Source organism: Mycteria americana, chromosome 9 (genome assembly GCF_035582795.1).
Source record: "Mycteria americana isolate JAX WOST 10 ecotype Jacksonville Zoo and Gardens chromosome 9, USCA_MyAme_1.0, whole genome shotgun sequence".
Taxonomy (NCBI): domain Eukaryota; kingdom Metazoa; phylum Chordata; class Aves; order Ciconiiformes; family Ciconiidae; genus Mycteria; species Mycteria americana.
In genome coordinates this window covers 39460749-39479907 of record NC_134373.1, presented here as the reverse complement: position 1 = coordinate 39479907, position 19159 = coordinate 39460749, and the positions used below count along the sequence as shown (strand labels likewise).

General features: G+C 38.5%; 1 protein-coding gene across 1 annotated transcript in view; it reads right to left on the bottom strand.

Moving 5' to 3' along the window:
* ARHGAP15 (Rho GTPase activating protein 15) overlaps positions 1-19159 on the bottom strand; it is a 331963-nt gene that overhangs the window by 276511 nt on the left and 36293 nt on the right. Inside the window, exons 3-5 of the mRNA XM_075511723.1 lie at positions 8099-8173; positions 4306-4367; positions 27-114 (exon numbers count right to left, since the gene is read on the bottom strand). Coding sequence (XP_075367838.1) covers positions 27-114; positions 4306-4367; positions 8099-8173 — 225 coding nt within the window. The remainder of the gene's footprint in view (positions 1-26; positions 115-4305; positions 4368-8098; positions 8174-19159) is intronic.

Here is a 19159-nt window from a genome sequence, read left to right as displayed (position 1 = left end):
AGGATATTGGCTGGTTGATTACCTACCAGGTTGGCCAGTGCCGGCTGCTTGGATTCTTTGTAGAATTCCATTTTCCGAGCTGTGAGAACAACCCAGGACGTGGACCAGTTTTTCCTTAAAAATAAAATAAAATTTTAAAAAGAAGAAATTAGCAAGGCATGCAAGCGTGAGGTAAAAGATGCTCCATTTGTAGACTTGGGTTTTAATTATTTCATTTCAGAAACAAAAATGGTCTGAAGTCAATATCAGCAGTGCACTTCCACCGATGGAGCTGCACCCTCCTGATTATACCTGAACATGGCCCAACAAAGCTTGAAGGCCTTCTTTCTCCTCATTCAGGTTTTAAAGCCTATCTATGTTCCTTTTCCACCACAATGCCTTAACCACAGGAAAACAGTGGGATTATTCACACATGCTTAAAGTTCACATGAACCTAGAGGACTCCAATAGCTGGTGCCCTTCTGGTAATTAATATTTAAAACAGAACCGAGAAGGAAAAGTGTAATTTCAATCTGATTATACAGAGCTCAGCAAAGGGTCTATTTCGAAAGGTCCCAAATACTTTCTCCTTTCCCTAAATTAACAATTTACAGGACAACAAGGAATACAAGAACTATATCTGAGAGAGGATTAAGTAACCATTAAACATGAAGAGTTCACGGTCCAGCCCTAGAGAGCTGGCAAACTGCTGGCGCCAGGGAGAAGTCAAAATACACATGGATATGTGAAACAGTGTCCCCTGACGCAGAAGAACATAACAATCAACTCAGAAGAAAACGCTATTCTATATATTACATACAATGTGATGTTTCAAACCACCACATAATCATAAACAAGTAGATCTGGTCTGATAGAAAACTATTTTTAAATGAAAGTCTTAAGTTTGAGCCGCCGATTTGAGGGTCCTAACACCTGATATTAACAAAAATACTCATAAACCCACTATTTTATTTATGTGAACGCAAATCACAAATCTGAACATTTTAGAACAAACTTGAAAATGCGTATGATAAACAGGCTGCTTCACGTGTGTGTTGCAGCGTGTTAAAAAGGAGAGACCTGCCCGTAAGGGCACCAAGGGCCCAGGAAGGAACTATTAGAAACACACTTTTTCCTCTCTCTTCCCTAGTCCCTTTGACTTCTCTTTGTTTAGGTATTCCTAAGTAACTCAAACACGTTCGGTTTTTATTCTAGCAAAACCTGGCTTGGTTGAGTTTTAAAGCCTGTAGGTCTTCTTTGCGATGCTCGCTTCCAGATCCATCTCAAAGCTCTTCTGCACTCAATATCCCATCAAACTGCACATCAGGCATAACAACAAGCAGTTTTTCTATTGACTTTCCTATTCAATATGTTTCAGTCATCAGCTTAAGGAGCATAACCAATATTACAGATGAAGGCCTAACACCACTGACATTATCAGAGGAACTTGCACTCGCTTTGGTGTAGGCAGGATTTCACTCAGCATGATCTAATGATCATCCCTAAAATATGGCCAACGAGGCAACAGTGAAAGAAAGTCTCTGCAGAGGAGATGAATATGTCAGAAGAACATAGAACTGCATTTTTTATGCCGTGTTAATGGGGAAAAAATAGAGAGACAGACATCGAGAAAAAGAAAGAAACAGTAAGGTTTTAAAAAAAGTACCTAACCATCCCTGGCAAATATTTCCCCACAAAAGGACAGTGTTTTTAAGTCACTTTGAAATTCTCAGCTAAATTTATTACCACTATAAAGGTGTATCCTTAGCTAATGTGAACTATGGTCATAGCTGTGGATTGTTCATACTGGCATTAAGAACAGTTCAACCTCAGCTGATTATTTTTTAAAGTATCTTTAGGAAACAAGTGCTGTAGCTGAGAATCACCATCACGGTAGTGAATACATGGTGTCTATTGGCAAGTACAACCTCTTTTTTATTTTCTTCCTTTTTTTCCCCCTACTCCAAAAAGGTCTTGTAAGTGCACAGGGCAGTAGGTGGCCAAGCATGCTATGTGCTGGTTTAAACAGATTTTCCTATAAGTTGGATATCCTGGATAATTATGGATTACCAAAGGATAAAACCCTTGGGACACAGCTTAGATTCAGTACTCAACTTACACCAAATGTTTGACATTAGCTATGGAGCAGAACATTTCTGTGTCATGGCCACTTCTACCAGCCAGAGTGCTGCTCGCTCCAGCTATTTGTGGGGCAGGTTTTTCTACCTGAGAAATATAAATCAGCAATTGCATTTTGAGGTCCCAGACTTGTGTGCAATCTTCTTAAAACTTTCAAATTTCTGATCAAACTAACTGGGAAGTTTGCCAAGATTCGAAAACATTTCATTTCAACCTGGACTGCGTTAATAAATAAATAAATAACTGTGGTTCTATTTATGTCTTTGAAATTAGAAGTCAACAACAAAGAAATAAAAAGTCAATGATAAGTATTTCTTAAATTATATCAGGTGAGATGTTTTATCTAAGTTTCATTCTGAATTTTAAAGGGAAAATGCTTTAATTCCATTAGGAAACAAGAAAATTTAGTGGTTTCGCAGGAGACTACTGGAATTATAGAAGCTATGAGAATGCAACTCCATTTCACCATTCTACCTGCAAGAAGATTTCTTCCCCCTAAACTTAAATTCCCCAGTTCTTTTATTCTACAGTTGTTTCACTTAAAAAGTGACATTTTAAAATAAAAAATTCCTTACTTTTGTGACCTAAAGATAAAAAGTATATAAACTAGTCAGCTTTTTAGGAGATTGTCCATAAAGTCATCAGTCAGATTTTAAAAAAAATAGAGAGAGAGAGAGACTTTAAAGTATATTAGTCTCTGTACAGATGGACACACATTGTATTTTGTGAGATACGTGCAGCGACCTAAGGTTTTCAAGCTCTTTGGAAAAGTCAGTTCGCAATATTCTAATTTTTGCCGTGTGGCACCGACGTTATTCAACAAATCCCTTCCAGCAATTTCAGGTAAGTGAAAGGAGGAGTCAGACAAAGCCTACGCAGAGTAGAGGAATCCCCGCTCCCCATCCTCTGTCTGTGTAAAAGCCGTAAATAGCAGGCTGCAGAGAAGACCCGGCTAGAATGAACAAGGGTATTGCATGAATTCGTCTACGAGGTTACTTGGAGATGAATTTACTTGTGGGTACGAGGTCGGTGTCCTGGTTGGAGCCGCTGCCAGCCAGCCCCTGCGGGGTGCGACCCGGCTGGCGGGGGCTGCAAAAGGAGCCCCGGGCGCTGCGGCTGCATTTGCATTCTGTCAAACGAACGCCTGATGGCAGCACGTTATAGCTTCAGCGGTGCTCACACTCTCCCAGGCTATTTCGAAAATACCAGCCTGTTCAGGGCTATTTAAAAATACAAGTGGCCGAGCTACGCTGCCTCCTCCCTGCGCCCACGCCGAGCCGGCGCGCAACGCCGAGCCACGGAGATGCTTTGTGCTACGGGCACCCGCTGCGCTGGGAAGGTAAAACTCCCTCCTCGTCTGGGCTGCTTCACAGGCCATGCCCAGCCTGTGCCTGAAGCAGGGGATAGGGTGTTACTGGATTCAAAGCCTTTTCCCAAAATGCCAGTTATACCAGTCTCTGATGGCCTCCAGCTGCAGCGGGCTTGGGCAAGCATTGACAATGTTCTTGCTTCAAGTGAGAGGTTGGACTAGGCGAGTTACAAACTCCCTTTTCAATGAGCGTTTTTAGGATCCTTATGGTTTAACACTATATAGTTATAAGAACTTATTACGTGGTTCCCTTCTCCAGGCAGAAAATGTGGTATTTCACATTACTCTCTCATTCTCATTGGTAACATACAGCGCTGGTCACATCACTGCCACTCCTTTACAGCAATACAGCTAAATACAGCAAACCATAGCAAATCCTTCCATAAAAGGCAGCATTAATATTCACATTACTTTGAACACAAGCAGTGCTAAATAAGTAAGTGCTGACTACTTTTGATAATCTTGTCTTGGCATCACCACATGGTGGGTTCCGATATCCCATCCTTGACCCCTCAAGCACACACTCGGCACCTAAAATTTGCCCACTGGAAAATATATTATTGGTTTGCCTGGTGCCTTAAGCTTGTCCTTAATATGTGTATAATATATAATATAGAGGCTAACATTGACACATGCTCATTGCATGCAATGAGGCCATTAGCTGCTGTCACTTGGTTTCTGGGACTGTAATCATACATTGGCTTGACACCGAACAATGGCAGTTTGGCTGTAAGCAGCAATAGTAGCTATATATACTTAAACATGCATCAACTCTGAATTTTGCAACTGATAAGTTCTGTAACATTCACATATAATACCTTAATTTCTTGCCACCGTCTGCTATTTTAGCTTTTAGAAGATATCCTTCTTTCTCCACTACCTACAAGAAAAAAAAAAACCCAAAACATGTCATAACCATATCATTTATTCAGATGAATTAATCCACTTAGTACACACATAAGAGTGTACTAAGCTAATCTAGTGTGCGCACATTTTATCACTAATTCTCAGTTTAGTCACCTATTTTTTCTGATACAGTCAGTTCTTTAAATGTTGTTTGCAAATTTTCAAAAGTCAACTAGTACACAGAATTAACCTCAAAACCTCCCCAATAATATTCTATTCGTTGATTTAGAAGAAATTTATTTTAATGCAAGCAAAGTTTGTACCTATAAGGAAAAAATGAGTTGAAAAATGTATTGTAAGTAAATTATGTCAAGGTATCATTTCATATATTGAGTTCCAGGAGTCTACGCTTCATTAATAGCTATAAGGGACACACCATACTTCTGTAAAAGACTCTTGCTTCTTATGTTCTAAAGAGTCATGTTTAGGGTTATCCAATGTCAGAGAAACATTAAATATCTGTACAACAGGAAAAGTTACATTGCCTTCCTATGCGCCACATTTTACTTTGAGTCAGCCCTAAATCAAGGCTCATGCAAGATGCTAAAAGGCATCATGCTTTTAAGTGGTGCTGTCTTTCAGACGAGCTCTGGTATTGAGGTGCTCACCCCTCACAGCCCTTAGAAGGTCACACTTCACTGGAATGTGTGCATCCTTCTGCAGGGAGAACTTGGCTTCAAGTTTCCAGCTGAACTAAATCATCTCATAGTTTGGTGCAGAAAACCAAATTGAGCCATTCTGTCAATTCTCGACATACAGTCTGAAACTAGAATTATAAACAAGGGAAAGCACAGCTGTGTTGTGCATTTTCCAAAACACCCCCAAAAAGGCAAAGCCCTTAGCTATTACCTATTAAAAGCAGTATGCGATATTAGCAACCTGATATCACCTTTGCAGATCCCATACTCTGCTATTGCTGTTACTGAAGCCTGGTCCCTTTTCTGTGGGGCCAGAACAGGCTCTGCTGGTATATACGAGGCTGCAACCCTGGTTGCAGGGTATCAAGGTTGCTCTTGAGTTTGGGGATGTTAGAAGCAAGTCCTAGGCTTGGTTTTTTGTTTTCATTTCTCCCTCTCAATTTGTGCTCCTCCGCATCTCTGCACACGCTTTCCTTAAGCCAGAACCCCTTGCAGACACTTGGTTCTCTATGGCGTGCTGAAACATCCCTTGTATAGCTTTGAAATACAGTTTGGGATAGGGTTTTTTTTTTTGGCTATGTAAATTTATATTTAAAAATTAAACCCCAAAAAAAGCAAGTGTCTGGTCTTCAGCCAAACCCATTGACCTGCCATCTCATCAGATCTCATTAGCTAAGGATGTCCCAACTGTGTCACTAATGGAAAAAGAAGCAAAATTATGAGTCAGAGTGGGTTTGTTTTCCCTTTGAAGCACTACTGAGTCAGTGCCTGACTGGGATATTGTAACTCCACATGATCTTTATAGTAAATTCTGTCACAAGGCGATTTTGTAACAATTTCAATAGAATTTTGCTGTCTGCAAAACCATTAATGCATGCTTTCACGTGCACCATAAGGATTTTTAAATCAAACATATCTGTTATTTTGATTATACAAAATATAATGATATTAACAGTCTAATATGTTTAACTATTTCCTTAGATTTTGTCTGTTGCTGGTGTACAGCATATAATGAAATATATACTGCTAACATATCTGCTTGTACCTATGGAAAGGTCTGTAGGTCTGTGGACAATGATTTAGGTGACATTCTCAAATGGGTACACGAGGACTAGCGTGTGCATTTTCTATGGTTTGTACATATCTCATGCAAATTCCTGTCATGCATATCATTGCTATAGAAAACCCAGAGAGAAAGTATGTAGGGATTATTGTGCAGAGTCATGTCACTATTTATCTAGTGATGGATGGATGAATTATTAGAGCTAAAATAAGACTTAATCCCCATCTTCACCTACTTTTTTTTTTTTTTTTAATTAAACTTACTTTACAACTTTCGATATTTTTCTTCCCCTTCTAACCCTTCATTTTTGTAGCATAAAACTTCTGGTGTTTGGCCAGGCCAGAGATGCCAAATAACATATGAGAAAGGTTATTCTTTTTAATATTTCTATCCATCTGGAAACAGAAATTGGGAGGAACATTGGCTAACCATTCAAGCTGTTGATTGCTTCTCTGAATCAGACCCAAAAATCTCATGCTTTCAAAGTTTACCAACCACCCTTCCCAAACTATTAGTTTAACCAATTCAAACTGAAAGGCAAATATGATTTTCAACATCAGATCTGAATCACCTCTATCCTCACATTTTGGGAAGTTAAAAATTGGATGTGCTTCCAGATGAAAATGTTGCTTCTCAGTCATATTTTCCTTATAATTATGTCTTGAGCTAGAATATCAAATCCACTAACAAATGTTGGGCATATAAAATATCCTGATTTAAATTACGTAGCTCAAATCCACCATTTGTTTTAAATTAAACAGATCAAAAGTAAACAGCTCAAAAATACAAGATCTTCAGTTAATATGAGACCTCTCAGTGCTAAGCAAAGTAACTTTCATGTATGTTGTTTAATTGAATTAGTACAGGTGTGTCTTTAAAAAAGTTAGCATGGTCTTCATTAATTGAGAATACGTAGTTTTCTCTGTAGTTAGTATAAAGGGCATTTATGGAATTACAAAACAACTTTACCAAACAAAAAAAGATTTCTAGGATGACCCCAAGATTTTTATAACCTCTATTTGGGGTGCTATATTCCCCTTGTTTAACACCTCTTAATATCCCCTTTTCTGTTCTACTTGTTTTCAAGAAAATATTTCCAAGACAGCTCAGGATCAGCTTACAACACATCTGCAAATGGATGATATTAGATTAAAAAGAATACCAAATATATGCAATAATATGCTCTGTTGTTTCTGTCTCAATAAATATCATCATTTGTTGTTAAGCTGCTGCCCTTCCTGCACGTTTTCAACATATGGAAGGTTGAGAAAATGACCCCAAATGCCCTGAAGAATTAACATAGAAATAAGAAAATGGAATTATTGTGTGGGGTTTTGTGTTTGTTTGGGGTTTTTAATTTGCTTTTTAGAAGAATATTAAAGATGAGAGTATGTATGTGTAAATATTTGAGTTTCTAAATAATAAAAAAAATACTCTCTTGAGCTAACAGCATTAGAAACTGCAAGGAAAAGTAATTATCCCTATATCATATATACGTTCTATAATTTTCGTGGTAAAATCAGTGGTAAAAGTACCACTGATATCAACATTTCTTTGATGAATCTGTATTTGCATATTCATTTTCTTTTATTACAAAAACCTCTATGCTTTTCATTCCCCCTAGATTCTTTTAATGTCAGGGAAAATTTTGTTAAATTTTGTGATCACTTTTATTTATAAAAATTGATATTAATATTAAAACCACCTTAATATGGGCAAAGACAGGGCAAAGACATGGTTGCACTCCTTTATACCAAGTATTAATACTGATGAAACATCAGTCTAGCACAACCAAATTAACAGCAAAGTCAAGCTATATAAATTGCTTTGTACCTTCTAAAATTATTCTTTTTATTGATTAATCAAAGTCCCTCAAATCCTTTAACATCTTGAGGCATCCAAAGCCTCATGTATTTATTCTTTGGTAAAGCGTGTGTAACTTTTACATTATAGACATTTAAAATAACAAGAGTGATTTATCAGTTCTATAGAGCAATTACGTACCGTGTGGTCCTGTGTACTAATGATGTCTGCAACTGTTAAGTTATGTTGGGAATGATTTCTTCTATGACGATTTACCTAAAAAAAAAAAAAAAATTTCAAGGATTTAAATTCAGAGAGGATTCAAAAACATGCAGGTAAAGATGGACCAACAAATTTAATTACTGGGGATGCACAGCCTGCATTGGATGGACTTTTGGAAAGCTGGTTTCTTTCAGTACTGCATTTCTGCGAAAACTGGTGTTCCTCTGAGCCCTGTGTATTTGAAATGTACAGCTACTAAACTCTAAACATCTCTGGTATAAATGTGGTTCTTTGTGATGTCACATTGGCAAATTTACCTAAAAATTAACCAACCGATAATAAACATTTTAAATTATGGCTTTTCCATCAGGAATCTCAAAAATGGCTTCACTGGTTAGGTGGTCTTAAACCCATTTTACAGAAATGACAAAGATGCTAATTATAACCTGAAGGCCACAAAGCAAGTCAATGCAGAAACTAGAAAATAATTGGGAACAAGCACATAATATATCTGCTACGTTTAAACTGCTTTAAAGGCTATTTCTAAAATCTCCGTGACTGGAAGGCTACAGCAATACTGGACTCTGATTCTACATTTATTCCCACCGAGTCCTTGATATCCTCCAGTTCCCTCTTTTCTAGGAGGAAGCCAGTATAACCATCTGTGACTTAGCTCTGTAAAATTATTGTATTATACCAGAAATTATTAAGACTAAATAAAAATTTCATCACAAATCAAGCGTTTGGCAGAGCTTAATAGCATTTTACTTCCTTACAGAACTGCAACAAAGAACAGGTCACCCAAACCTGTGTGCATGTGTGTGTGTGTATATGTATATATAAAAATAAAACTTTTACTGTTTAAATTCAACCTCAATCAATAATAATATAATTTGAAATTGGAATCCTGTAAAATTCAGTGATTATCTCCTCTTTTAACTGAAGCCAAAAAGCAAACAACAAAATATAGTCTCAACTAGTTTCCACTGTATTCATCATAATGCATTCTCTTTTTCCCTATTAAAACAGAGTTAACCAAAAGTCATAATGTATTCTGTTTATATTCAAGTGTCTGAATATAGAAAGTGTTCTTAATTAATCCAGAGGGCCACGCTCAAAAAACAGTTAAACATATTATGATCCCATATTTTTTCTCCACACATTGCTTTCATGTTTATTTGTGAGCACTAACATTTTTAAGCCTTGAAATCTATATCCTAGATATTGCTCCACTCTCCTAGTCAGAGCTAATGAGCTTAATGAATTACCAGTTCTGAATTTAATACAAACATTTCAAAGAAAGAGATAAAACATTCTTCACAATTCAAAAGTTTCTCTGACCTATTTATGAAGAATATCACTTAACAATTTCATTAAGGGTGAGTAACAGCTGGTGACATGGCTGTGTCCTAAAGTGTTTTTCTCTCTTAATATTCTGCATCTTAAGCAATCGAGCTTTCATAAGAAATACTTTAGTTAGTGGCAGTCCCTCCTTTGGGGAGAAAAAAAATGTCAGACCACATTTTCTGTATTTTGCAATCTTGTTTTCAGGAGTGTCATGTTCCTGTTTTATTAGCATGTAGGGTAAACAAGAATGATTTGCTGATGCTATTGAGAGAACTTCTAAGATTACAGTCTTTCTATTTAGATTTTGGATGGAACTTAATATTAATGCAGGCAGCGGCATGTATATAAATTCAAAATAAATTAATTCAATTTATCTTTTTCTTTATCTTTACTGTTCAACAACTCTGAAGGTTCTATAGCGCTCAAGACATATAACTGAACTATTCAGGTCTAGATCATAGAAAGTCTTTCTTACCCAGATCCCCCCTTCTAATTATTCCTTAACATACAACAGAGCATATTGCCCAGCGACGCTTTCTAAAATATATTCTTCACTCATACAAATTCAATAACAAGACCCACCACCACCCCACAGTATCTATCTGAACATTCAGCTGCTCTCTCCAGGAATCGTATGTGTCTGTTGGGGGCCCTATATGCAACTTTGTGAAGTGTACAGCGCCCATCAGAGCTTTCAGTCTGGTCTTTGGTTCAGCAATCAGAGCATTAGCAAAAGGAATGCTCACATTTGATACATGCTAAAAAGAATATATCAGAAGCACTAAATCCATCCACAACTAAACAAAGAAAGGAGATAATAAAAAGTACTATTTTAGTAGTATTAGCAAATTATTAGTGGTAGTATAATAAAAAAGACAATAGTAAGATTTCCAGGAAGTATGAAAGGAGAAAAAAAAAATTAAATTCCAGTTATGGGTGATATTATATGCTTTAAAACCCTCCTTGCCTTATGCAAAGCAGAAATATTAAGGAAAACTGCTTGTGTACAAGGAGAAAGAATAGACCTACCTGATTATTTAATGTGATACTTTTGCCAAAAAGATGTTTCTCTTACAGGCCAAAAATAAAAGAAATTAGACTGCTCATTGCTGGGCTACAAAGTAATCTCACACAAGAAAGTTCCGAAGCTCCAAAGTCTGAATCTAGTTACAGAAATACAATCAAAATCCACAGCTATGTAAGCCAAGATCAAGCTCTTCTGGAAAACCACCCCAAATACTTGGCTTACAAATGGAATTGATGGAAGCTTCAACAAAGTTCTTACTCATTTCTACCAGCCTTTTGGTTTAGAAGTAAAACTTTTTAAAAAAATAATCAAAACAGCTCAAAAAAACTCAGCAATAACAGAGGCAATATATTCTTTAAGACCGATTTTATAAGATTCCAGCAGGCCTTATACAAATTTGGTCTTAAATATATTTTGCAAATACCGCTGAATGAGTTAGTCATATCACTTCCTTTACGATATACTCAGTTCAACGTTAAAATGTTCTTAGCAGAACCTGGGTGACAGTAGTCAATATACTCATGTTTCAATATACTCACAATTTTCAGTGGCGTACCAAAATTCAAAGGGAAGTGTAGGCTCAATTATTTTCATTCTTTCATTGAGTTTTTAACAGATAGACCATAAGGAGATGTTTTGAGATTTTTTTTTTCTCTATAGCTCCATTCGATTACTCTAATAAACTGAAGAAAACCCTAAATAATATCTGTCACAAGTCCTCTACCTCACCTCCCAGGGTATGATGAAAGGCAGAGATTTACAGGAGAAGTTCGTGAGATCCCTTTTTGGGAAAGGCAGCTTATCAGCAGTTTTCTGATTTGATGAACATTCTTCAGTCAGCAACAATGTCACCTGCAGCATTAAAAATCCACTCTGCGAGCGCTTGCAAGTCTGTGGACAAGTCTGGTTTTGTTAAATTCAGCCTCAGCAGCCCCCCCCTTCCCTTAGCTAAAGGGTATCCATCTCCTACCAGAGTTATTCCAGCATCTAAACACTAATCCGTCATCATCCTTCCTACAAAGGCAAAGCCTCCATTGCATATGCCTGGTATCCAGCGTGAAGGGACAACCATCTGACAACGGCTGTTTTAACACCGATGAAGTAAAATACAATAACCTGATGTTTAATTTCATTTCTTTGTGTTCCCATTTGTTCTTTAAATTCTCCCTCTTTTTGTGGGAATTCATCATGACTAACTCATTGCTAGTCTCTTCAGATAGCATGGCCTTGATTTAAAAAGGGACTTGGAGGACTGATTTGGATTTTATTTCCCATTATGAGCATATTTCTGACCTAATTCGTCTAGTCAATGAGAAGCAGCATACTTCTTTTTGATTTCAACCAAACCTAACAAAACCAACTAGCGTTTCTCAAAAGGCCCAGACAGGCTGCTCTAGTGCAAAGTACAAACAATTAATTATTTCCTGAAACATCATTCTGAATTCACTTGTATCCCTCAATAATTAAGATAATTGTAAGACATTTCTAAGCGGTTTCCAAGATTATCAAATAAGTTATTCACCACAGGCTATTTACCCACAAACGTCACCTACAAGTAGCCTGGGAAAACCATAGTTTGTTCAAACAAGCAGCACTCGGTGCAGCAGAGCTCTGCTTTGGATGAGAAACCCTGGGATGACATCTACCTGTGTTCCCCATCAGTCACTGTACTGCTCCATCAAGGAGAAGGTTCTCATGGAGCTTTTGTTAGATTTCTACCAAAAAAAAATTGTCATGCTGTTCATGCTTTGACTTTTCTTTTTAGGGGTCTAACTGTTGTTTTGTTTCATCCTACCCACGCTGCAATCACGTATGTGGAGATTCCTTTATAAACACCCCAAAAAAAAGAGAGAAAGCCCCTACTGTTGAACCCATACTACTGCCTGTTGCTCTGCTCTGGACCTGATCCAGCAAAGCACTCTGCAATGGGCTTAAGTGTTTTTCTGGATCAGGGCCAGAACACTCCATTCTTTATAGGATCGAACTTACTGGTGGCAGCTTGAAAGTTTGCAATAAAAGTACAAACTAGTGACATAAACTTTTGTGAAAACCATTCCCTCAACAGAGAAGGAGGGGTGATACCTGATTTAGTGATGTCTGTGGTCACATTGTTCCCAGTCACTCCCATACTGCAGTGACAGCTCATAATTGCTTAGAGAGAGAAACGTAACAAAAACGCATTTCTTAATGGCCCCATCCCTTGAAAGACACCTAGGCAATGGCAAGAGAAAGTAAAATCCTGTATCATTTCACTCACTGCCGTGCTCCAAGTGATTTGTTTTGTTTTAAAGACCCAGTCTCGGGCAGTATGGCAAGTCCATTGTTATCTACAGAAATTATTTGGAAACAGCGCTGCTATGATATGGTTTCTCTCCTGCTGTGAAAGGCACTGAGAAAATCCCACGAGCTCCCCACTCGGAGATGCTCCTTCGTCATCTCCGCAGATAAGGGGTTTTGGTCCATCCTCAAGAAATGGAGGCTGACAAGAAACAGTGGGAGCAATCCCCTTCCCCTCCACTTGCTGCTGCAGATGCTCTCAGTGCATTAGAGCTGTGCAATAGCTCAGCAGAAGACCCCCTTCAGCCCCAGGGAAAGCTCCCGTGTCCCAGCGGGCTCCTTGCCCACAGCCGTGGCCACCGGTGCTCCTGACTTGCTCTGGAGCCCTCCTAACACCATCCTCCAGAGGGTTACGTTAGAAACACGTGGTTTTTTTTTTTTTTCCCCTCCTTGCTTGTCCCAAATAGATTTCTTCAGAAGAAGAGGTAGTGGAGACTACAAGGCAGTATAACATGGCATTAGCACTCTCTGCTTTTTTTTCTAAGGCTTGCGGGGGCGGGGGGGGAAGAGAGAGGCACAAAGTGCAGTTCCAGTCCTGCCCCCACCAGCCCTCATTTGCTCCTCACCCTCCCTCCCCGTCCCCAGGCCCCCGAAAACTCGTTACTACGCAGGTGACCAGATGCTTTGCTCGGGAATAGGAACTTGCATGGATGGAGCTTTTGTGTGCTGGCTACAGACCAGATAATCTCTCTATGCATCATTTAATAAGAAAACCACTTCACAGTCCTTACAGGCTTGAGTTTGTTACATATGACATACTCTCAGCAGAATCTGCAGACTGAAGTCAGTGGGGGGAAAAAAAAAATAGAAAGCAGGATTGTGTTGCATTCCCCCTGCATGTCTCCCTTTGAGCACACTGCCCTCTATATTCAGTTCAGATCTCCAGAGCCTGTGAAAATAATGATAATAGTTTTACTTCCCTTGACCTCTTGCTCCCTTATAAATCAAAATCCTATAGACCTTTCCCACAGTGCGAGGGTCCTCCTTCACATTCGAGCCTGTGAAGGTAGGTATTTTATATCAAGGCAATTTAATCATGTGGGCGTGCTCCCTGGCTTCAGAACTTGCTGTAGACAAGCACCGCAGTGCTTGTACTGCGGCAGTATCTCGATTTATTGAGCCGCTTCATTCATGAAAAAAGAGCAAAATAATTATTCAGATTCTAGTTTAAATTTCAGCCAGTGTTAAGATGAACTGATTCTCTGCGATCGGAGAGTAAATAATCATGAGCTTGATTACGAAGCACGGTCTGTTTGAAACTGTGTCACCTTGTCTCCCAAAATGGTTGGAGGGGTGCTCCAAATTTGGGGTCTCCAGTTTGGGCTAATATTTTAACTCCAAGGATAAGCCTACATCAGGCACTAAGTGCTTTTCTCCATTAACGGCTTGCTGTTTCCCAGGAGCAGTTTTTCCCTAGAGTAGGAGCCCTTTTGTTCCTCTCTAGCTACTCAAATGGACTTTGAAATTTGTCCAACTGATCCTTGCTTTGAGGGAGTCCCAGCTGATGTAGTTGGCTTCATTTTTAGCCTTTTCAGGAGTAGGAGAACTGCCAAAACCGTACGTAGAAGAGGAGACGGCCACAAAAGGTTCTTACCACCCATAGAAGTTTGAGAAATCCTAAGGTAGCACTAAATTTGACTGCAGGTCGCTCGGATTCGCGTACCTGGGGATCAAACTATCACAAAGGGACCAACAGCTGTGTTGCCTCTAATCCTCGGGATTTCCAACTGGAGATCAAACTGGAACCTGGGCTCAAAGCTTCAATATGCTTTAATTGTATTAAATACAATACTCATTGATTCAAGAAAAGAACATTTGAAGTGAGGCTTTTTATATATTTGTACTAGCCTTTTTTGTTACAGCCTGTAATATGTAACAAAATACAGCAATGCGCACACTGTGACAGTATTCATCTAGCCATACATAAAAATATGTATTACGAAATAAAATCTTTTCATAAGTTTCCTATTCAGATTTTTCTATTCATAATGCAGTTGTTACTTTTGGTTCACCACAATATTAGAATATATTAATCTTAACTACTGCAGGTGCTTTGGTAAAATTACAGATGAGCAGTGCACCAATGGTAGAGGAAATAAGGAGTAAAACCAACAGGAACAAAAATGCAGTAGACACCAGTATTTCAGTGTTCTTTGACATCTATGTCTGCAAAAATGTGTTCTTTGATGTTATGTCTGTAAAAGGTAAAAATCAAAGTTAATACAGACAGAAAGTAATGATAGATTATCTTTTCACGTCCCCTTTGGATCTTAGAAAAATAAAGACAATGAATGTGACACTCAGCTATGACAGCAAACTGTGTCAGCAACTCTCACCTGAAATTGCACCCCAGACTAGTATTCTCAGGGAGAGGGGAAAGTTAAAAAAAAAAATCGTTAAAAATTAGTAAGTAAATGTGCAAAAAAATCCAAAAGAATTGTCTTTACAAAATCACATCCAGCATGTACACTACATTCAAAATGTACTCAAAAGCTCAGTCTCTCCTGAAAGGACCGTCGTAACAGAAAGAGCATAATTAACTGCACACTCCTGCAAGTCATCAGTTACTGTACACCATATAAATACCCTTGTATAAAATACTATTCATATTCCTAGACAAGTGCTCAGGCCTTTCTAGTGGACTGTACGTTAGTGCATCTCTTTATCTTGCCTACCTAATTCTTTCTCTCGGATTTAAACAAGCCAAAAACTCACCTTATGCTACTGCAGAAGCAATTTTTATTTTTGAAGGTTAATCCAACTCAGCAGGATTTAGGGATGGCACTTTTGCTTGGTCGTAGGCATGTTGGCTCAGGCCAGACAGCTGTTTGGACATTCTCCACTGGGAATCTTGCCCTCAACACCCACAGTTGATGCACATACATGGTCTACTGGCTGCCTACTTCCATGCCCATCTGTTCAGATGGCATGGTGCCCACTCACAAGTTCGCTGGATCCTTGCCCTTAGTGTGTAGATGCCAGGCAATGATGGGCTTAGATGGGCAGCCTGCAAAATACTGAAAGTGATCATTTTTTTCCTGTAGGAAGTCCTTCCTCTGCGGTAGCACTGAAGCATGGACACCACATGCTACCCTACACTTAATAACACCTGTGGACATATATGTGCCAGAAGTACAAAAACGGGGGGAATATACTGGGGGGGGGGGGAAATACGAAATGGAATGATACGAGGAAATCGCAAAGATTCTTGTGTAAGAATATGCTCTACGTTGTCAATGGCAGTGGAGGGCTACCCGGGCTACCTTGAAACAAACTGGCTCAAGCAGCAGAGCAGCGTAGCCGCGGCCACATGAAGCAGAGCACAGCCTACTTTATACTGCTGACCAGGGTAGCCTGCTTCGGAGACCCAGCTTAGCTTAAAACTACCTTGGGCACCGCACGTCACTCGGTGGCCACAGTGTATAAAAGTCAAAGGCAGATCATACCAAAACCAGTGTGAACCAAATCCAGACCTGTCTAAAACTGTTTACCCTCAATGCACATTCCATATATACTGCATCAAATATTCCATGGTGAACAACGGCACCAGTGAAGGTAGATACTAAAAAAGTCATTTTAATAAAAGATTCATTTTAATTCGTGTCATTGCCCTTTGAAATAATAACTGAGAAAACCCTACCTGGCAACAAGGCACTCTTTTTATAAAAATTAGTGGAGAAGAAAAGCTTCCGTCTGTTTTTTTTGAGTCCAAAAGCCAACCTTATTGCAAATATTTTAAGACAAAGCAGTAATGTTAAAATTAAAATATAATTTTCTTCCCAAATATAGTTTGATTAACAGCAAACCAACACATAATTTAAGTAGCTTATTCAAAGTAATAAAATTATTATTAATATTTTTGTTAACTATTCCAAAAGAATATATTTTAATAACATTTTACTTGAAATTATTTCAACAACTTTATATGTGCAATAAAATTATATGTGCATATGTGTGCATATGTATTTTTACAGGCCATTCATAGTTCTTTAGCTGTCCTTCATACACTGTATGAAAGTCATTGGAAAAGTTACATTCTATAGTTTCTACTCTTTGATTAGATAACTAATACTTTTGAGAAAAGGAGGGAGAGGAAAATAAGAGAGATCTCTGCAGCAGAGAATATTTCCAATGGAGTCTTCCAGGACTTCTCCTTTCTGCCAACGCTCTGGCAAACAAACTATCACACTTACAAACACTCATGGAAAATTAATAAAGTGAGTTGCAAAATACCTATGAAACATATTCACAAAATTATTCTAACAAGTGTTTTTCTCCTTTCTCTTCCCCTTGCTGAGTGCACCCCGATACTGCTCTAACGATTACGGATGCTTGCTAGCAGGCTGAAAAGAGATAGAAAAGCTACGGCATGGCTGGATCTGCAGCCTGGCTTGGGGCTCTCATCTAGTCAGCAGTGGAAGCTGTGCTCGAAGGCACATTTAAGCTGTGTCTAACTTAGTGTTTACTCTGGGGTGACTGGATTTGAGCGCGTTGTCCCTACCCTAGAGAACTGTTTGCTGAGCAGAGACATCAGTCTTGTCTTTGAGCATGCTCCGCCGAATCAGTCATGTGTGACTACTTGATCGGTTTTGGTCTGGACATATTGTCAAATCGTTGTGTCCAAGTTTCACAGGAGCAGTGCCGAAAAAGTCCTGGCTCCAGAATGAAATTAGATTTATAAGGAACACCAGCCAAAAAAGTTGTTATGAATGTCCAGTGACAAAAATCAAGGAACCTGAATAAAAACTATGTTGCTCTGACTTCCAAGCTTAGTTCAGCTTCTTTAATGTGAAGGGGAAAAAAAAAAACAAAACCAAACCACTAAGACTACCTCCTTTCTAACTTTTAGGTTGCTGATTCCAGGCTACGCAGAGGTAAAACATTGGCTTTTATAATGGAAAGTCCTTTGGTTTTGTCAGTACAGGAATTTTCACAAAGTGCATATTTAATGTGATCTGAAGGAACATCTTCTAACACAGGTCACGGCTGAAAACCTCATAGCTAAATCTTATTAAAACCTATTCAGAGGTCAAAATTAGAGACTGTAATACAGAACCACTTGGATACCTGTCAGATTGATAATATCTAGATGGCCATCTAACTTGCCACCTGCCCCCCCCCTTCCTTTTGCACTAATAACCTGAGTAAGCTTGTGAATGCTTTTCTTCCCACCCCTGTTGGCTCATATTAGTCTCTCATATCATCACAACCTGCAATGTCTTAAAAAAAAAAAAAAAAATCAGTATAGCTTATTAGGCTTGTTCAGAGGACCAAAGTGCATATGCAGCAGAAGAAAGAATGAAGTGAAATTTTCAAACAGATTTTCCCAGGTGTCATTATAAACACTACCATGAAAGAAATAGGGTAATCAGTATAATAACTGATCTCCTTCAAGTAGCTTTTTAAGCAAATGAGTGATTTTGCAAAGGTCAGTTAGCAGGATGACTCCTTCCTATTCTATTTGACATCACGATATTCTGCTAGGAAAAGAATGAAAATACTTAAAAGCTTAACTTTTCTTCACTCTTCCTTTGAGATTTCACGGTTTTCTATTTAATCACAGCCTTGCAGCAAACCAGGTAGGACAGCAGTGATTGCTGATACTGTTACCCGGCTCTGGGATTCTCCACTCACAATGTGCCTTCATATCACACAAAATTATTATCCTAGTAGTTTTGCCAAAATCTGTCGACACAGTAAAAGTACTATAATGCTAAGGTCAGATTGTTGGGGCTTTTTTAAATACCAAAATTAGCTCTTGAAATTTCTATTGGGCTTCAGGGTTCTTGATTTGATTCTTTGCCACACTGGTTAAAAAGAAAAAGAAAAAAAAAAGAAAAAGTGTCATCCATTTGTGTCTTGGCAAAGTAAGAACTACAATTGCAAAATGCTGTTGTCCATATTGCTTAAGTATTATTTCATTATTTGCCCTTCATAGACAAAGAAACATGTCAAATAATACGACACTCCCTTTTGGGCTCACTCCACAAATCGGGCCATGTACTGAAGAGAATGTGTAGGAGAGGGAAGTGCATATTTCTGATCCAAGCACACTGAAGCTCCTGGTTTTATTCTTGTGGCATTACACTGTCAGCAAACCACATAATGCTAATACAGCAGATAAAGAAAAGAAGAAATGGAATTATCCTGTTTGAAACTTCTGAAGCATCTAGACAGACTGGAAATTGCCCGTGATTTGATTTTCCTCACTCCATGCTGAGAAGTCACCCACCTTATATAGAATAGAAAACCCTCAACAAAACAAAACAAGAATCGTCCACTGCCATCCAAAGCGTGGGCACTATATAAAGGCAGTACTTACTCTGGGT